This window comes from Manacus candei, unplaced genomic scaffold, assembly GCF_025592945.1.
Source record: "Manacus candei isolate 608988 ecotype Guabito, Panama unplaced genomic scaffold, ASM2559294v1 h1tg000083l, whole genome shotgun sequence".
Classification (NCBI taxonomy): domain Eukaryota; kingdom Metazoa; phylum Chordata; class Aves; order Passeriformes; family Pipridae; genus Manacus; species Manacus candei.
In genome coordinates, this window is record NW_026138131.1 from 367,030 (window position 1) to 386,082 (window position 19,053).

The 19,053-nt window shown below is 38.1% G+C and overlaps 1 protein-coding gene across 4 annotated transcripts in view; it reads right to left on the reverse strand.

Annotated features, from left to right (window-relative positions):
* LOC127481902 (dystrophin) overlaps window positions 1–19,053 on the reverse strand; it is a 481,077-nt gene that overhangs the window by 361,190 nt on the left and 100,834 nt on the right. Inside the window, exon 1 of one of the 4 annotated variants that reach the window (XM_051811719.1) lies at window positions 42–60. The exons of the other annotated variants lie outside the window; for them this stretch is intronic. Within the exon in view, the coding sequence (XP_051667679.1) occupies window positions 42–60 (19 nt within the window). Of the gene's footprint in view, window positions 1–41; window positions 61–19,053 lie in introns of those variants that run through there. 4 annotated transcript variants of the gene reach the window in all.

The window sequence follows — 19,053 nt, forward strand, 5'->3', positions numbered from 1 at the left end:
CTTTTGAATACTCCTGGTATTCATTTACAGCCGGTACTCACCCGAGGCATCCCCAGGCATTGCCGGCACTGCGGTGTCTTGCTACCTTCGTGGGGAAGCGGTTAGTGGATTTCCCCGTGGGTACTTCTCTCTAACACATTCTCCAAAGTAGGAGAAACCTGGAGGGAGACTCATTGCCAGGTGCAGGTAGCGCTCGCATGCAATCACCCTCCAGTTTCACAGGCACAAAAAGAGCACCCCCTCCTCAGAAGCCGGCAGGAGAATTGCAGCCAATTTTGTTTTCTTAAACAACAGCGAGGTACTCTCCCAAGGTAGACAGCCAGCGTGTGCTGCACTCCCTCCCTCCTCGCTGAAATGGTTTCTCCCTACACAGGCTCAATCTACCTGATTATGTTCTCTCCTAATCAGTAATCTTAGTTTCCCCAGCAGTAGCGGCCCTCCTGTTTCACCCGGGATTTCTGGAGGGCAGGCTGCAGCAGCGGAGCGGCAGTGCTCCGGGGAGCCAGGGAAAGGGAGCAACATTTTTGGAAGCACTTGTGTTTCTGTCTGCTTTTTGTTCAAACACTGGAGTACAGCCTACGCCTGTGTGAGAGAGAGATTATACTTGCTGCTTTTACAATCCTATTCAAATAGGCTTAATGTCCCTAAGAAAAAAAAGGCTACCTACTTCATCAAGCAGGAACTGCTTTTAACGAGGTCACTTTTTTTTTTTGTGTGTGTATCCTTTTCCTAAAACCAGCTTGCATCTCTTTCATATATAACACTATATATGCGCCTGCAGTATATTCTTCCCTAATTCTAGTCAGCAAATGAACTGGAAGAGGTATTATTTCCTTCCCCTCCTTTTTTCTTTTGTGAACTAAGAGGGGAAGAATAGGTACAACACATATTACCTAAACCAACTTCAACACCATCTGCTGCCTTTCAACAAACATGCTTGCTCTAAGTGTGAAAGGGTTGTTTGAGCTTCGTTTCCTTGTTAATTTTTATTTTTTTTAATTTTAATAACTAAGGGAGGATGGTACAGACAAAAGAGTTTTCCTATTTTTGTCCTAATTATTCCAGTTGACCTGATTATTACATTATTAACTGTTATTCTCCTGTAAATCTCTTCTAATCCAAACTTAGAGACTAGATTAGAATAATTCAAAATTTCCTTTAGTAGTTAACAAGATAGTTTTAAAACCATTTGTTGAGAGAAAGCAGTGGGCGAAGCATTGATCAAGGGAAGATTTGCACTAGTATTTCTTCTGGGCTGTAGGACAGTCAGGCTGTGGTCTGTCAGGCACAGCACCACATAAAGCCATGACAGCAAAGAGGCAAGAGATGTGGAGATAGTAAATGCTTAGGATCACTCCATTCCAGGATAGTGTGGTACTGTATTTAAACACTGTGAAGATCTCTTTATGTCTGGTGATTTAATAAATAAGCAAAACTGGCTTCTATAAATGGAGTTATGATAAATCTTGGAATTTGTATATTAAAAAAATATGAATTAGTATTCATTTGGAAGCAGACAGAAGAAAATAAATAAATTAACACAAACTATACAGCAGTCTCCTAACAACAGCAAATGCTTAGTTTTTGTCAGCCAAACAAACAGATTCAATGTCTCTTCATTCACTGGAACAATCTATTCCAAGTGAAACTAAAGGTCATTTCATGTCCCATTCTGAATCAAGACTTAGCATCTTTTAGGACAACAGACTAGAAGGTTACTACTGAAAGTAGTTTTCAGTTAAGTTAGATTAAGCCTCTAGAACTACTCAGTCAGTCATGGGAAGAAAGACAGCAGCTAAAACTTTTTTAACTGAATCCACGAGATAATAGAACATCTATGCCATGCCATTTACAGCATGGTGAATGCCTTAATACCTACAGCAGGGCTGAGCACATCTCACACCACAATAGTGAGTTGCCACACTTCTGGAAGGCTCAGAAATGCTATTTCAACCCTCCTTTATGAGTAGAACAGGTTGTGTGTTTTCTTTCTTTCCCCTGTTTTTCAAAGAAAATTTGACTGAAACTGTGCATGACTGAACACGTATATGCTGGCAAGCTTATTCAAGCATTAGCATAACTCAGAGTAAAGTTATTAAGGAATTACAAATAGGGTTGCTATGATCATCTCCATGATGTAGCTACTCTGATAACATGGAAACCTCTGTCACAACCATGTCTTGGAGAAACAGGTACTGTAGAAACGCCAGATTAGATACAGTGTCAATTCCCAAGACCTTAAAAACTTTGAGAAATTTGACATAAGCGCGAAAAGCAGACAAGAAATAAAAGGCAGTAAAAAAAAAATAAACACAGTTACATAAATTAATAATAATCAACAATAAAATAATGGTTAGGGAGTATAGAGGAGTCTAGCATGAGGCAGAGCACATTGCTTGATTTCTTAATTTCAGTTGGGAAGAAGAAATAACAGATTTCAATGCAATATACTCCTTAGAGCAATTGTATTCCATCACTCTGCATTAGGGCAGATGTGCACTACAAAAGGCAGTTGCTTCCATCTCTACTCTGTATGGCTGCCCCACAGGAAGGTAAGGACAGGCCTTATGTTGCAAAGAGTTTGTCAAAATACTAATTTAATAGAAACAAGTACTTTTAATCTTTTATGTTTGTTTGGCATTTATCAAATGTGTTTCTATTCTTATTTTCCTGAGCTTCACGGGAGGGGTATATTAGTTTATAGGTGCAGTCTTGACTGCAGTTGATCATTAGCTGACGTGAGGAAAAATACCTCTAAATGTTCAAGCACCACTATGTAGGTACACGTACACCTAGACAAAATTATTGGTATTCAAAACTAAAGTCCTTCTGTGAACAGAGGTAATTTTGTTTTAAAGAAAGTGTTACAATCTGTGAGCAGTCTGGACTAATGGCAAGAGGGTCCACAACTTTTTTTTTTTTTTTTTTTAAATCTCATCCAAAATAACCATGAAACTACTCTGTCACACACAACCCTTCATGTGATGTGTGAAATATAGCCACAAATCATCTGATGAGAAAAACAAGTCTAAAATCATACCCCTCAGCTTAGCTTCAGACTCTTCTGTAATATGGGACTCCTAGAATCACAAAATCACGGAATATTCTGAGTTGGAAGGGACCCACAAGGATCATTGAGTCAAACTCTTGACCCTGCACAGAACAGCCCCCAAAAATCACACCATATGCCTGAGAGTGTTGTCCAAAACTTCTCACACTCTGTCAGGCTTGGGGCCATGACCACTTCCCTGGTTCCACTGTTTCAGTGCCCAACCACCCTCTGGGTGAAGAACATTTTTTTAATGTCTAACCTAAACCTTCCCTGACAGAACTTCAGGCCATTCTCTCAGGTCCTGTCACTGGTCACCACAGAGAAGAGATCAGTGCCTGTCCCTCCTCTTCCCTCACAAGGAAAGTGTAACTGCAATGAGGTCTCCCCTCAGCCTCCTCTTCTCCAGGCTGAATAGACCAAGTGCCCTCAGCTGCTCCTCATACGGCTTCCCCTCAAGGGAACCAACCTCATGGCCCTCCTTTGGACGCTCTCTAACAGCTTTATTTCTTATATTGTAGTGCCCAAAACTGCCACAATATTCCAGGTGAGGCTGCCCCAGTGCAGAGCAGAGCAAGACAATCAGCTCAAACAGCTGGCGATGCTTTGCCTGATGCCCTCCAGGACACAGTTGGCCCTCCTGGCTGCCAGGGCACTGCTGATTCATAATCAACTTGTCATCAACCCCAGGTCCCTTTCTGCAGTGCTGCTCTCCAGCATCTCATTCCACAGTCTGTACATATATCCAGGGCTGCCCTGTCCCAGGTGCAGAATCCGGCACTTGCCTTTGTTAAACTTCACACAGTCCTCTAATTGCCCAGCCCTCTAATTTGTCAAGGTCTCTCTGCAGGGGCTGCCTGCCCTTGAGATAATCAACAGCTCCTCCCAATTTTATATCATTTGAAAACTTGCTTAGTATCCCTTCCTGCCCTGCATCCAAGTAATTTACAAAGATGTTGAACAGCACAGGGCCTAAAACGGAGCCCTGTGGAACCCCACTAGTGACAGGTCGCCAGTCTGATGTTCCCCCATTTGCTATTACCCTCTGTGCTCAACTCATGAGCCAGTTCCTCACCTGTCACATGATGTATTTATCCAGCTGTGTGCTGGACTTTTTCTCAGAAGGATACTGTGAGACACAGTATCAAAAGCTTTACTGAATTCCAAAAGGATTATATCAACTGGCTTCTCTTGATCAGCTAGGTGGCTTACTTTGTCATAAAAGGAAATCAGATTTGACAAGCACAGCCTTCCCCTGATGAAGCCATGCTGGCTGTGATCCATCTCCTAGCCTTGGACAGCTTTGGAGAACCATGCCTTAGGGGTGCCAACTCTCATTCTCTGACCTCTATTCCACCTTGTGGGATGGAAGAGCTGCCCAGAACACTCAAGGCCCATCTCTCCTACCCTACCCAAAGGCCTTCACCAGCTTCTCATCTTGCCTGCTACTAACTTTTCCTTCTTCCCATTTTTGACACCTCTCTGTCTGCCACTACCCAAGAGGGGTTAACTTGGGGAAGCAGGGTGTTATATGGAACAGCTGTGCTATATAACCACTGAGAAAACAGATGCTGGGAATTCAGCCAATAAAAAGTAAATACGATGTAGGTGGTTTGATATCAGAGCAGAGACTTTGTTTATCTTTGATTCCCCAAGTAATTTCAGACACGGGAGAGAGACATTCATGTTTTGAAAGAAAAAAAAAAACAAGAGAGTTTATATGCAGAGTATAAGTATTCCTTACAAACTGCTCATGAGAAGGTGCCTTTTAAAGGAAACCTTCTATACTCTTCTATAATTGAGAGCTGTTACTACTGAAGGAGCTTTATGCAGAAAAATACATGTTTTCCTCAGACTGATGTGATTTTTGATAATCTGGGATTAGAAAAAGAATAGCTAGAGGGAAAAAATAACCACCAACAGCAAAAAACACCCAAACAAAACCAAAAAGGTTTTCAGAAAGAATAATTTGATAAAATAACTGGCAAAATCCTGGATGGCAAAACCCTGAGGTCAAAAGCAAAACTTCACTAGAAACTGGTTTTGCTTCAAGATCAAAAGCCAACATCTGCTCTATTTCGTGTCGTATTATGGAGGGAGATAGTTGTTCATTTGTGCTGGCCTTGAGAGGCCTTGATGAACAGTCAGAGCATGTCCCTGTACTTTCCTATAAATGTAGACATATGTGACTATTCTGTATTATCATATATTTTCTCACACTTTTGTATATTTATGTATATAGGGCTGTGTGTGCAGATATGCAGAATTTTAATATATTCTTATACTTCAGGGATTTGGAATGAGTATGTAGGCATTTTTGAACTGCAAAATTTTCATGAACCTGCTCCTTCATTTTTTTTACTTCTGTCTTACACTTTTTCTTGACAGTGTTATCAAGTGATAACAGCCTGCCAAGCAATTGCACAGCTTTTAAAACAGTGTTTTCTTAAAAGTTACTAGCTATAATGCTAATTTGTCTTTTTTTTTTTTTCCCAAAAATGAAGGTATGACAAATAGAAGATCATTACTTCTGTATCATAGTTGCAGGCCTGGAAACATCTCAAATGAGGCAAAAATACATCTCCTTACATCAGGTGGCTGTAATTTTTGCATTTACAGTTCCTTTATTACATTGACAGCTTGGACTACCTGATGATACTCTGTCAGGCTAACCCAAATGTGTCTATTCAATCTAATGTCTTGTTTGTGATAGTGAAGGACTGACTCATTAGGTCAGGAAATCAGATGTGTAACTTTATCCACACAGTTATAATAAAACATTAAAAAGTTACCTATCTGTTGCAAAGGTTTTTATCCATCCCAAGGTGGATGATGACAAGTGTTATGTGTTAGTGAGCCATTACTGTGCTGCCCACTGTAACCTATCTGAAAACTAATGTATAAATACATGAGAAATAAATCTATGGAATCAGGGATGCTTTCAGGAGTAATATACCTAAAATTTAAGGTGCAATAAAGATCTGTTAGATCCTAATTCCTTCCAAAATTACTTCACCATTATAATTATATGCATTCTGACTCAGTTTCTCAGAATTATTCCTGGACTGCTGTTACTGTAGCAGTATGATGACTACTTGGTTGAATGGAGATAAAATGCAATTCTGCCCTAGAAGACCATACATATTGAATTTAAACTGTACACATAGGAACTAAAGATATTATCAGATATAGCATAATGTACTGAAGCTTGTCCAATTGTCAGTTGGCATTGTGATAAAGTAAAAGAAACATTATTAAATCCTTATCTTCATGCAAACCCACTATCAAAGACCAGTTAGACTTCCCAGGGTACTGAACGACCAAAAAAGTCAACCTTGTCTACAGACAACTGTCAGAAAATCTTGAAATACAAATACTGTTTGCTAGATGTAATGGTTTCTAATAATTTTATAAACCACAGTTTCACTGAGTTTTGTAATCCCAATTTATTGTAAATTGATATTTGCATAGAGTTTGGATAATGTCATAATTAGTCAAGCTATATAGTAAGAATTATGACAAAATATTCCAGCCCCCAATTTCTCTTGTGAGGCTTTTCTGTTGCCACGTGCTTCCTCAGACAGCAGTAAGTGCCTCCAGCAGAGTTCCTCAGGCTTCTGTAGGGCATTTGCAGCAATAGCTCTAATCTGCACTAAACCAAAAACTTCTTAACATATATCTTGCTGATAAGGCTTAATTCACTTAAATTGACCATTAAGATTAGTGTAAATTGAATTGCTCTCTTGGAATTGCTGATAATTGCTTGACAGACCAATAAATATGGGGCTTTCAAACAGAATGAGTTACAGTGCTCAATCAAATACTGTCCCCACTGCTCCCCTCGTTTACTCCCCACCTCCAAAACGTCACAGGAATTACAGAATAATTTGCTCTAGAATGCTTGTCAGAGATTTACTGTTTTGATATCAATTAAATAAACAGTCTTGAGTCTACATACAGGAAGAAAGTTGCAGATGTTCAGAATCATAACACAAACTGACATAACATCTAAGACATGGATTATCACTTCAGCTGCAATTACAAAAAAAGTAATGCGGGCACTGGACCTGAATCCAAGCTCAGAAAGGTTCAAGAAAGAACACAACCAGATCATTTGCATTATTAAGGGGGGTTTTACCTTCTTTTTTCTTTTCTTTCTTTTCTTTTTTTTTTTTTTTTTTTTTTTTTGCCTATTCAGAAGATAGGAACAGTTGTTTTTATATCACAGGGGCAGCACCTTCAATACTGTGTTCAGTTTTAGGTCCATCATTACAAGAAAGACATTGAGGCAATGTGGTGAGTCCAGAAAAGGGCAATGGAGCTGATGAAGGGTCTGGAGCACAGATCTTAGGATGAGCAGCTAAGGTTGTTTAGCCTGGAGAAAAGGAGGCTCAGGGGGTTGAACTAAAGTGGGAATTGGCCTTTTCACCCAGGTAACAAGTAACAGAACAAGAGGAAACAGCCTCAAGTTGTGCCAGAGGAGAATTAGATTGGATGTTAAGAAAACTTTCTTCACAGAAAGGTTTGTAAAGCATTGGAACAGACTGTCCAGGGGAGTGGGAGAGTCACCATCCCTGGAACTGTTAAAAAACATGTAGATATGGCACTTAAGGGCATGGTTTAATGGTAAACATGGTGATGGTCATAGATTGGAGTTGGTGATCTCAAAGGTCATTTCCAACCTTAACCACTGTATGATTTTATCAATGATTACTCTCAATTTGTTGAATACTAGTTGTCTTTAAAAATAAATTAAATCTAAGGAGTGATGCACATAGTAATGAATTCAATGTTTTTTCTAATCATTGAGACTTTGATCCTATTCTGTGGCATCTCTGATATAGCTGAAACTCACCAATAGTTAAAGATAAAATTGGAAACCTGCCTTGTTTTGACCATTTTTGATTGCTTGCTATTTTATCCAGGCTAAGAGATGGTTAACAGGAAATTATGGCCTGAAAATATCCATGTTGAAAGAAATCAGTAATAATGAGCAGCTATCAATCCAGCAAAAGAAAGTATGTAACAACAGCAAGAGGAAGCTGGACATGTTCGGAATAACAACTGCAAATTTTTAACTGTGAACAATGCCAAAAAAATATTTCTGGTTCTAGTGTTCTCCCTGGAACCTTAAGTCATGATGTGACTGATTTCTGGAAGTAAAGCTGTAAATCAAGGTTAAAATTATGGGTGTAATACTGGATCTACAGGAAGTGTAAGAGAGAAGTCAGTCTAAACTTTTAACTTTAAGGAATCAGCTCCATTGCAGTTTTCACTTGACTTTGGTTCATGTCTTCTCTGCATATTCCATGAATTAACAGAATAGTTGTTATATTGTTTCTAAATAACCTAAGATTGATAGAGGTCCATTTAATCTTCAGGTTGAATTTGGCTCTAGTTAACAAAGTCTCACATTTTTTGATACAGATATAGATTAAGAAGTAGCATTTTGGGATTGATAAACTGGCATAAACAGATGTCAAAATAGACAAACAGATACCCAAGCTTCATAAGCATTAAACTTTACTATGAGACATTCTTTTTTTTTATGGAATATTTCTAATAATATAATAATTGTCAAATATATATACTCTTGGATGTACCTTTATTAATCCTCTATGAAACGTGCTAACGACTCACCAAATGAGACTGGTGAGATAACTCCCACACATACAATACAATTAAGATACAGCAAAATAAACAACTAACAGAAGGAGCTTCAGTTTCATAGTCATTTTGAGCTTAAAGTAAAATATATGTGCAAATCATTGTACAATTGGGATTTAAGACGTGCCTACAGCTGGTTGTTTGTTTGGGTTTTTTTAAGTTAAGAACTGTTAATACTTCTCTCACCAGCCCTACGGGCAGTTTTGCAAACCTTTAAATGAGTAGAAAGCAAACAGAGGTAGCAACAGGGCAACTTGATAAATTGTTAATCATACACAAATAGTTCAGAACTTTTTTTTTTTTGCCTTTTCATTGATCTACAATAACAAGAATGTCTAAAAGCAAAGAGGGCAATCTTATATTTTATTCTTTAAAAGCTAGATAAGATCTAGATGTGAATGGACACATAAATCTTCACTGCTAAGTAGGTCAAAAGGTGTGAAGAAAGTTTCCAATCACGGCTGCTGCAATGCTGTCAGACTGCTCCAACCAGCTCCTTGGGTTAAACTCTCTGCTTGAAAACTGCACTGAAAATTGATAAAATAAGAGTTTTGTCTCTTCTGTCTTTTTTGCTCTCTGCTCCCTCATTCCACTCTTCTGTAGCTCTGTTTTCCCTTGCCGGGGAGGGGCAGCACTCGGCTGCCCCTCAGGCAGCAGCAGGCAGGTGCCGAGGAGAGGGGGAGCGACCTAAACGCAGGAGGTAAGTCTGCAGCCCTGCTGCTGCCGGCTCTGAACCACTCTGTGTTTCCCTGTTTCATACCTGTGTTGCCACAGGCAGCGTAGAGATTGGTGACCTTCGGGGAGATGCTCTAATTTGGTGGGAACATGAAGTGATCATTAATGAACTCACACCCACTCACACGCTTGTCTTATCTAAATTAGCACAGCATCACAGCACCCAGCCAAACTAATGCACAGCTCCCCCCAGTAAAGACACAGTATTTTTTTGGTCCCTCTTACCCATTTCAATATAACCTTTGCCTTCTAACTTGTACATGAACTGCAGGTTATCACTCTCTATAAAACAAAGGCTTATCTATGTCTTTATACTCTGTACACAGTGCTTCTTGCTATGCTTACATCGAATGGCAAATGGAAAGGAGAATGTCATTTTAACTAGATACAAACTTCCTCAAAGATCCCCGAGAATACCAAATGATGCCCTTTTAAGTAGATCAATGTTTAGTGTACTGTAGCTGTCAAAAATCCCACCCATTTCAAGACAGGTCTTACCGAAATAAATACACCAGGCATTAAAGCACATTAGCATCTAAGAGCTTCTCTTTTCCCGAGAGCTATCAAGTATTGACCAGGGGAAAAAAAATGACCAAAAAAAGGAGGAAAAAATAGGCACTTACCACTCACTTTCTTCATCAAACTACGGTATATATTAAACAGAGTTTTTTTTCTAAGTACCTTTGGCAGACTGACTTTCAGTAACTTGCCTTAAAGAACTAGACATGGAAAAAACCTGCTCTTCTTCTCTGTAAAGACTGACTGCTTAGTGCTAAAGAGAACAGATGAGTAGTATTTATATTTTCTTTGGAGTTAAACCATTATCTTCCTAATTGATTTTTGCAAAACAGCCATATCTAGAAATACCAAAATGAAAAGGTTCAGTTAGTTCTAACACAGTTTGCTTTCTCCTTGTAGATAGAGACGGGAGCACCTTGGAACTTGGAAGCTCTCCTATCTCTCAAACCTTGTTGAAACAGTTGCACTTCAAAAAATTTACATTTTTTCACAAAGCCACTTCCCTTGGGCTAATGATGCCAGAGTGTCATATTTTTTTTTTGTTGTTAGAATAAACCACAGTCCTGGGAAATGGAAGAAGTAAAAATATAAGCAAACCTCTGCACTGATATTTTTTAAACAGATATTTTAAACAAAACTGACATTGTTGTCACTGTCTAGAGCTTGATAATAGTGATAATAGGGTTTATGGGTAAGAATCGGGGGAAGGCCAACAAGACAGATATCCTGGTGAGATTCCATTACAGACCTCCCGCCCAGGATGAATAAGCAGATGAAATATTCTATAAACAGCTAAGAGAAATCTCAAAATCACTAGCTCTTATTCTCTTGAGGGACTTCAGTTTACTATACACCTGATGGAAATACAGAAATACAGCTGAGAGGAAGCAGTCTAAAAGTTTCCTGGCGTGTGTGGAAGATAACTTCCATAACTGGTGAGGGAGCCAGCTATGGGAGGTGCCCCACTGGACCTGTTCTTTGGGAACAGAGAGGGACTGATGGGTGATGTGATGGAGGCTGCCTTGGGAACAGCAATCGGGAGATTGGAGTGCTATGTTCAGTTCTGGGCTCCTCAGTACAAGAAAAACAGGGAACTACTGGAGGGTCCAGCAGAGGCAACAAAGATGATGAGGGCTCCAGAACATCTCTGTTTTTAAGGAGAGACTGTGGGAGCTGGGACTGTTTAGTCTAGAGAAGAAAAACCTGAGAGGGGATCTCATCAATGCATATAAATATCTCAAAAGTGGGTGCCAAGAAGATGGTTCCAGACTCTCTTCAGTGGTGTCCAGATACAGGATGAAAAACAATGGCTATAAACTAAAACACAAGGAGTTTCACCTCAACATGAGGAAAAAGTTCTTTACATTGAGGGTGGCAGAGCACAGGAACAGGTTGCCCAGGCAGGTAGTGGAGTCTCCCTCTCTGGAGGTATCCAGAACCCACCTGGACACGTTCCTGTGTCATCTGCTGTAGGTCACCTTGCTGTGGCAGCAGGGTTGGACTGGATGATTTCCAGAGATCCCTTACAACCCCAACAGTTCTGTGAACTCAGCTTCTCTATCTGTTCTGTGTACCACAGCAATCGTAGCAAACACGAGGTTAAAGTTATGCCTCAGTTTTAACTGTTACCTTATAGTGCATATCAGATGTGACATACATCGAAAAGAAGCCTGACTTTACAATAGGTAGAGTCTTATATATCACTTGCAGATACAGTACTATCTAAAGTTATTTCTCCACTTCATTTTTCTTGTTAAATTTGTTTTGTTGTATAGCCTCAGTTTAGGCTTTCAAATATAGAGATAAATGGAAAATGGAACAAAATGAATCATGAGTTTGTGAAAAGAAGATTGCACTAGATTAACCAGTTATCCTCCTCTGAGAAGATAACTGAACTTGTAGACAAAGAAATGAAATGGATTTAGTCTCTCTGAATGTCAGCATTTGACAGTTCCTCAAGTACCTCAGCTCCATCTGACTAGAATTCACCAGCTGAAGGCAGCTACAAGAAAAAGGCAAGTTTAATGAAAGGCAAGTCTGAGAAAAATACGAATTCATTAAAGAATCACAACTAGTAAGAACAAGGTGAAATGTCAATTATTGTGATGAAAGGGAATCACTTGCTGATAAGTCAAGTTACTTGATTCATTTTTTTAAAAGAGGATCTGGGACAGGAGGCATTAATGACCTTTGCACAAACAGGTTATGCCAAAGAAGTCAAACGGTGACAAAAAATTGGGAATCGTTGTCAAGGCAGAGGGAAATTGAAATATCAGACAAAGAGACGTGAGCAGTGTTCAGAATGACATTAATAGATATGGACTGCAATTTAGTAGCAGAAAATGAAGAATCAAAGACTATGGACTTGGTGCTATATGTGGTGGAATAAAAAATCATTGGAGTGCTTTAAGGGCAGACAAAGACCTACCAGTGGAAGGGAAAAAAAACCCACCCAGTTAGCATCATTAACAAGTGGGCTAGTCTCCAATGAAACAGCTATGGTCAGATTGAACAGCAACTCTCTATTCCTCCTAGAATATCATTAACATTTTAACACTGGATACTGCTACCTTCCCATGATTGATCTGTAATTCTGTACACTGACAGTCACCATTCCAGCATACCTGGTGTGCATGGATCCATACATGTATATTTACACAATTATAGAGATGCACAGATTTGGCAGGAATGCAGAGAACCTGGAGTACAAGAAAAGAAGAGAAAACCAATCTCCAAATATTCCACAATTAACTGATACTGTGGAACATAAAATGTTCTTCAGGATACATGCTGCAACACATTCTTACAGCACAAATTGGTTTGTGATATACTGCTTACAGTTAATGTCAGTATGTGGAAAGCAGCAAGTTACAGCTGAGACACTGAATTGGTAGATCCAAAACCATCTATTGCTTTCTGAATATATTAACACCTCGTCTGTGTTTCTTTAAAATATGCATTTGTTTTATTTCCATATGTAAAAATAAATTAAGAAATTCCATTTTCATCTTCAGTCTCTCTGTGCATGGCTGTTCCAAATGATACTGAATTCAAGATTTTAACGGCCTCATGAAACTGCGAACTGTTTGACAGGGTCTCTTATGCCTAAATTTCCCTCAATTTTCCCCTGCTTTAATTTGCACTGGCAAGAACCTCCACTGACCAGGTGACAGTTAGCCTTGTGCACATACACTATAGCATTACACTAGTATAAAATATTTATTCGCAGTTATTTTTTTTAATTTTATAAAATAAAATACTCTGTACTTTTGCTACTGTAGTCCTATACAAATAGGGTCGGCCATTCTCTCTCTAGTCCAATAAAAGTATTAAAAGTATTCAACTTTTTTGCCTTTACCATAGGTCATCAAACAGTTTTATCATGACCTATCAGAAACAAACTTATTCTACAGATCCATTTTAATCCTAAACCAGCTTCGTCCTCTCAGTTATCCTCACATGAAACAACTGAAATATCAGAATAATACAAGCATATATTCCTACAAGTTTTAAAATTAAACAAAACTCACTTCTGTCTTCACATATACTCTTGAAATGCCCTGCACACATTTATGCTCAAGTCCATAACTCATGATCAAACCTTTAAATAAGGACAGTAATGTCCTGAGTGGTTAACAGCAGTGAGATTGCCTGTACCTGAGCACTGACAGAGACTTGACTGGGCACTTATGCACCTCTCTTAGTGTGATTGTTTCCTTCTTTCAACTCCTTTAGATTTCAATAGTCTATATACTTGCAGTGGATTCATATTTGTGTGTTAGTAGTGAGATAAGTCACTAAACTCAAAATCTTTTGGTTTGGAACACAATGGTTGTATTTATATGCCATTATACTTTCTGCCAAAAAGTTTCAAACTTAGTTTTCAGGTTGTTTTCAGTGATGTAGTGTCCATCTTCGCTGTCATGCATTTTTATGACAGAAACATGTATTTTCTTCTGACAAAATTCCTTTCCTAATTCAAACTCTTCATTGCAAAATCCATTAATGCTTGTCATCAGCTTGTCAGCTGCTTAAAACCAAGCTTTTACAGCAATCAGTCAATGTCTCGAAATCAATTATGGGTAATCTAAAAATATTTTAAATTAAATGTGTCATTATTACGTAGTCCAATTACTTCAATTGATCTTACAAAAGATTAAAAAGTTGAATTCAATTTCAGTTAACTGTGCTTTGTTAAGAAAATAACTAGTTTCTTAAAGTTTTGGGAAGGTGAAAGTGAATTATTTCACCCAGTTGCCAATTTCACTGTTTTTAAGTAAAACATTCACTGATATACATACAGGAGTGATACAAAAGTATCAGTGACAGTGAAAAAGACACACGAAGAGAGTAAGAAGATCACTAGAAATTTAACTTCTTTTTTTTTTCAATTTTTCACTTTGTTACTTCTCATTAGAAGATACCTGAGGCAGCTGTATTATGCCAAAAATGTGCTTAACACCCAAACCAATGTGTTTAGCAACACTTAGATCCTCTTTCAAAAATCAAACTTTTTTTGGTGATAACTGCTAAGTTCATTCATCCTATTCAGATCCACCTGAAAAATAACCTACACGATGCTTTTTTTTTGACTTGTAATGAAATAAAAAGTAAATTTCCATACAACATTCACAAGTAACTGAGTCACTTTGAAGGACAGCTATGCAGAGCAACTTCTTACATCAGTTAATTTACCTCTTGAGCACAAACGATTTAAAACTTTTTATTTAAGAAAATGTTGAGGATGAATTCAGTTTAAAGTGTATCACTTATCTCCCAGCATAATAACTGATCATTCTATCTTTATCCAGGCACAACTGCCCTTGATGTCACGGCAAACACTTTGCAAAGGCTGCAGGATCAGCTTCTTGCAGAACAAAAATATGAAAGGCTGTCTGCAGAGTGCTGTCAACCCTTTATCTGTACAAGAAAATCTGTTACAACTTATTCTATACCTCTGTAATTTATAAAGCTACACCTTCTGCTTTCTTCTATTGTACAAGCAATAATTAATCATAAAGGGTTTTCCCTTTTTTTTCTCAGTCTTTCATTCTTTTCCTTGACTTCTACCAAAGTATTTCTTTTTAACTTTCTCCTGACTGCTAAAAATATATAACAATTTATTAAATCTTCGAAATACAAATAAATAAATTATCAAATTATTTCCTAAAGTAAAAACACAGGGCTTACATTTCCTAGTATTGTATTTATCACTTTAATCAAAACCCAATGGTTTTTTTGTTACAGCAACAAAACCCATCATTACTTAAGTATTGCATATTGTAGCAAGAATGAATGCAGTAAAAATTGACACAAGCTGATGAACTAATCAGTGTGATGTCTCCACACTAATGAAGTAATTCCTCCTTGAGACAGTCAACATTCATTTTTTTTCTAATAAAGATTTATTTTAAAGCAAAAATAAAGTATGAAGAAATCCCACATTAAAATGTCATCCTTAAGCTCCAAATCTGGAGGAATACAATTTTGTAAAAATTTGGAATTGGAAAGAACTAAGTAACTAATAAATTGTGAAGTTCCTTCAGTTCCTTGCTTGGTCAATTGTCCAATCCAGCTGTAAAACCTAATACTCCGTAGTCAATTTAATTTTTGGCAACGTTTCATACTTGCAGAATGAAAAACTGAGTTATGCAGCTCAAGCTCTGAGTCAGAAAATAAAACCTGTAAATGAAGTTAAACATAGGATTTAGTCTAGGCTTCAGCTACAGAAACTTCCACGAAGAGCTACACATTTCATGTTCCTCCACCTGTGGCACACGGCTGTTCTCTACCAGAAGGAGCTGGGGCCTGACCCAGTGCTCATTCAAGTCAGCAAAACTCTTTGCTTTGAAATAAAGTGTGGATCAATTACAGCCATCTGCCAAAGGTCACGTTGTAGTTTATAGACAACTGAAAGGATTACTTCTAATTAAATTTTGGTACCTCAGAATGCAGTATTTCCCCAGATGACGAATATCATAAACCTGGATATATTTCAAAGTGTACTGTACGCTTTTACCTATTTGTCCTTCTTGCATTTACTTTCTCCAGTGATTTATTATATGCTTCTTCCAAGACTAATTATATTACAATAATGGCTAGTTTTCTGTTCAGTGTCTGTCCATTTTCCATTATATACTGGGGTGTTTTTTTCACCTACCAGAAATATGTAAACAGTAACTGCTAGTGTCAGGTGTCTTAGGAAAATAAAAATTAATGACAGTGCCTTAAAATTTCCTATGCTTCGTCTAATTTATGCTGGAAATTTTAGAAGTTAGGTTTTTGGTGAGGTTAGTAATGTATTTTTTGCTGGCTCAAGATCACACTAGGGAGGGCTTACATGAGACCTGAAGAAAGAATGAACTTACTTGCCTGAGGTTAATAGTCACCTTATGCATAAAGGTTTAGGTAAGCTCTAAAGTTGCTCTGCCATCTACCTCAATGCCAACTGGGAATGAGTGCATTAACTTGCTATTCTATTGAAAATATATTTTACTGTTTCTGTATGTGCCCCTTGTTTCTGGAAATACTTTGGTTTTTTGCTTTCTTTTTCTCAAGTATTGCTATGTCTGGTCTAAGATAGAATTACTAATATATTCCCTCAGTTCTTCCAACACATTTAATGAAGTTCTTAAATACTTTTTTTCCTACATTACTTCAATCTGGTGACATTAACGGTGAAGTTCATGAAGTTTGTCTTTACTGCTACATAAACTGCTAACAGTGTTTGTTTTTACTGTCCTAGCTTGCTTGTTTAATTAATCTGCAGTTCTATTTTAAGTTGAATGTTAAGCTTCCTAATATGCTGCTGGAACTGAATCCTCTGAATCATTTCTATTTGCTACAGTCCTTTCCCTCACAAGCAATGTTTTAAAGATCCTTAACCTATTTTGGATGCAGTGAATTGTGCTGTATATAACAGTTTCTACTGGAATAACTGTTTATGTTCAGTAGCTTCTCTGCAATGCTTAGATACGTCATACGAAAGAGACAAAAAAACCTGGATTATACACATTTGTGAGTCTGAATTCAAACCATTTATTGCTTTATGAACACAATATACTCCAGAGAGTATCACAAGTTAGTGTGTATGTCCTTGAGCCTTTTCCTTTTGCATTTTGAATTTCAGTATAGTTGCAATAAGCCTAAAATCATACACAGTCATATATGGCTTTATCTGTTGTAGACCTAGGGAGACTCTCGCATTCTGCTTTTTCCAGTAAAAAACTTGAGATTTAAGGAACCTCATCCACAAGAAATGAGCATGCACCGTGGACATTTTGGATGCTGGGTTGGTATACTTAATTTCTCCTCCTTTTAAACTTCAAATTTTGTTCCTCATTCATGAGATTAAATGGTAAGCAAGTCTTTTTTCCCCTACCTTAAGCCCCATTCTTCAGTCTCTGACATCTTTTGACCAAAGACTGCTCTAGCTGGAAATAAATCACAATTAAAACTCTTTCAAATACAGAGCCACACAAACGTGAGGACTGATGTGACTAAATGAAGGCCAGCATCCACTTCTGACTAGTCACTCAAAGCTTCATTTTTAGCCAGTGGAAAAGAACAAGCACAGCTAGTTCAGGACAAATCACACTTTGTAACTCTACATCTGAAGCAGTCATCTGAGCTGCCTTCATAAACAAGTCTTCTTAACTTCAACCTAGAGTCACAGCTTATCACAGAATCACAGAATATTCTGAATTGGAAGGGACCCACAAGGATCATTGAGTCCAATGCTAAAGTGAATGGCCAGGCATCTGAAGCAAAATGAATCAGAAATTTCTTTGAAAGGCTTATTTCTCTCCACTAAATGGGAGCCTGATGTGTCTGCCTTGGAGGTATGGATGTGTATTATAGACATCTACAGCAAGATAAAGACCATTTCACCTCATTTGTTGGCTAGAGGCAAAGATTACCAAAGGGATTTAAGAGCAGAGTATACTTTAATAACCTCCCCTTCCCATCCAAATGCTTCCAGTGGTCTACACTGAAAGGACTCCCTGCGCCCTGGGAACTGTGCACCAACCAACTTTGTTGGGTTTATGTGACTCCTGCCAGTTGCTTTTTAATCCCATCTATAATTTGGCTTCTAAAACCTTCTATGAAAATAAGTCCCACATCTTAGTCACGTCTGGGGGAAGGAGTGGAATGGAAAAGGAAAAACTCAACTCCCTCTGATCTCAACCTGTTGGCCAGTTATTGCTTTTAAGAGTCTTGCCATTCTGGTGAGATGGGAAAAGCAGACTCCACAAATCCTTGCGCACTAAAGGCAGGGAAGACTTCTCCCAGCATTCTCTGTCTGCATATGCACTGCTGCTTTCCATTCCCAGTGGTAGAAACACTTAATCAAACCTCTGTGCAGAATTATAATGAAATTTAATTTGGGAATTCTCCATTAAATGCTGCTCTACACCATAAATTAGGTTCTCTTGTTAAACAGCTAATTCGTAGTATTGAGTCACTATGTCCTGAAGGCAGCAGCACCTGAAAGCTTATAAAATTGGATGAAAAGTGAAAGATAGAAATAAATAGTATGAAAGACAGCCTAAACCAGGCAGAATTTCCACTGCTAAATTATAAAAATTACCTCCATTATTCACACTTCATTAAGCACACATTCTGATTGTGTCCCCACAACTCAGTCAAGAGGATGAGAATATGATGTGTGTGTGTTTGTGTACCCCTTCAGCACAGATGGCCACTGACTATATTCGTGTTTCATAGGATTTTTTTCTCATTTGTTTTGTCTTTTTTTTCTCCCCGAGTTTGTGCAGTCAGATGAAATTCAGCCTTTTCTCATTGTTTGGATGCACAGAACATCTACAGTCTAATGCAATACCCAGCAAAGAACTCCAGAGAAACTCCTTCACATAACATAAATTGTTGCAAGCAAGTCCTGCACTAAAGAGTGAAAAGACACTGTGAAACTTTCCTGTTTCAAGAAACCCAAGCCATTTTCAGAAGAAAACTGTTCTGCTGGAATATTTTAAACCACTTGTACAGTATAATGAAATTCACTCTATATGTGTGGGATTCATTACAACAGGGATTAAAATGACAGCTTAGTGTCATATGAAGCA